The sequence below is a fragment of the Rhincodon typus genome, chromosome 29 (assembly GCF_021869965.1).
Source record: "Rhincodon typus isolate 14 chromosome 29, sRhiTyp1.1, whole genome shotgun sequence".
NCBI classification, from domain to species: Eukaryota; Metazoa; Chordata; class Chondrichthyes; order Orectolobiformes; family Rhincodontidae; genus Rhincodon; species Rhincodon typus.
Genome location: NC_063360.1, coordinates 16,874,853 through 16,875,846, shown reverse-complemented (window position 1 = coordinate 16,875,846; position 994 = coordinate 16,874,853). Strand labels below are relative to the sequence as shown.

Sequence of the window (994 nt, the reverse complement as noted above, 5' to 3'; positions counted from 1 at the left end):
ACATCGTTGAAGACATCAAGCAGAAATGCTGCTATGTGGCCGTGGATCAGGACAAACAGAGCAACCTGTCCGAGCAAGAGTACCTAGTGGACTATGAACTCCCTGATGGTCATGTTATTACCATTGGCAAGGAGAGAATGAAATGTCCAGAAGCTCTCTTCAAGCCGTCGGTCATGGGCTCGAACCAAGAAGGGATTCACGTGATGACCATCAACAGCTTGAAAAAAACTCAGCCCCAGGTTCAGCAACTCATGTACGATAACGTCCTGCTGAGCGGAGGCTCCACTATGTTCGAGGGATTTTACTCACGGTTTTGCAGAGAGATTTTTGCATTGGTCTCGAAAGAGACCAAAACCAATGTGCACGCTGTCCCAGAGAGGAAGTACGGCGTCTGGATTGGTGGCTCCATCTTGGCCTCACTCCACGCCTTCCAGTCTTTGTGGGTTCGCCAGGAAGATTATAAAGAACGGGGCCCATTCATTGTGCATCGTCGGTGCTACTGAGATTGGTTTGCTTTGCTGGTGTGCAATGAGATTTGAGAAAGGGATGGTTGATTCAATCATGAAAAAATACAAAACTGCAGTGCTAGATACAAAATGTCAGTAAAGGCAATAAATAGTATTTCAATGGTTATCCATGGTGTGTTTTATCACCTATTCAAAAATAAAGCTTGTTTATTTAGTCATTATGCCAATCTGATTGAACATAATTCAGAAGACAGCTCAGAAAGAATGAAAGATACTTTGGTCCTTAAGGTCTCTGTTCAAATGCAACAAAGTCAAAAAGCAAAAATAAATAAAATCAAGATTATTTTCAGTAAGTGATACCAGAAAACTCCAAACATGCATTTGTTACAACCAGGTGAGAGGGGGCCATTCATCTCACTTCTTTTTAACACTGTCAGTTGCAGTAAATATTTTTATTTCTTTTAAACAAACATTTATCACGTTAAAATTAAAATGTACACCTCACCAAAATTAAGGAGTCAATTGCA

The 994-nt window shown here is 40.9% G+C and overlaps 1 protein-coding gene across 1 annotated transcript; it reads left to right on the top strand.

The window, feature by feature from the left end:
* Positions 1-5: 5 nt before the first annotated feature.
* LOC109924487 (actin, cytoskeletal 3-like) lies at positions 6-503 on the top strand (the record flags this gene model as incomplete). The annotated part of the gene is made up of 1 exon (XM_048613910.1): positions 6-503. A coding segment is annotated over one exon (498 nt), but the record flags the coding sequence as incomplete, so codon positions are not given.
* Positions 504-994: the final 491 nt, after the last annotated feature.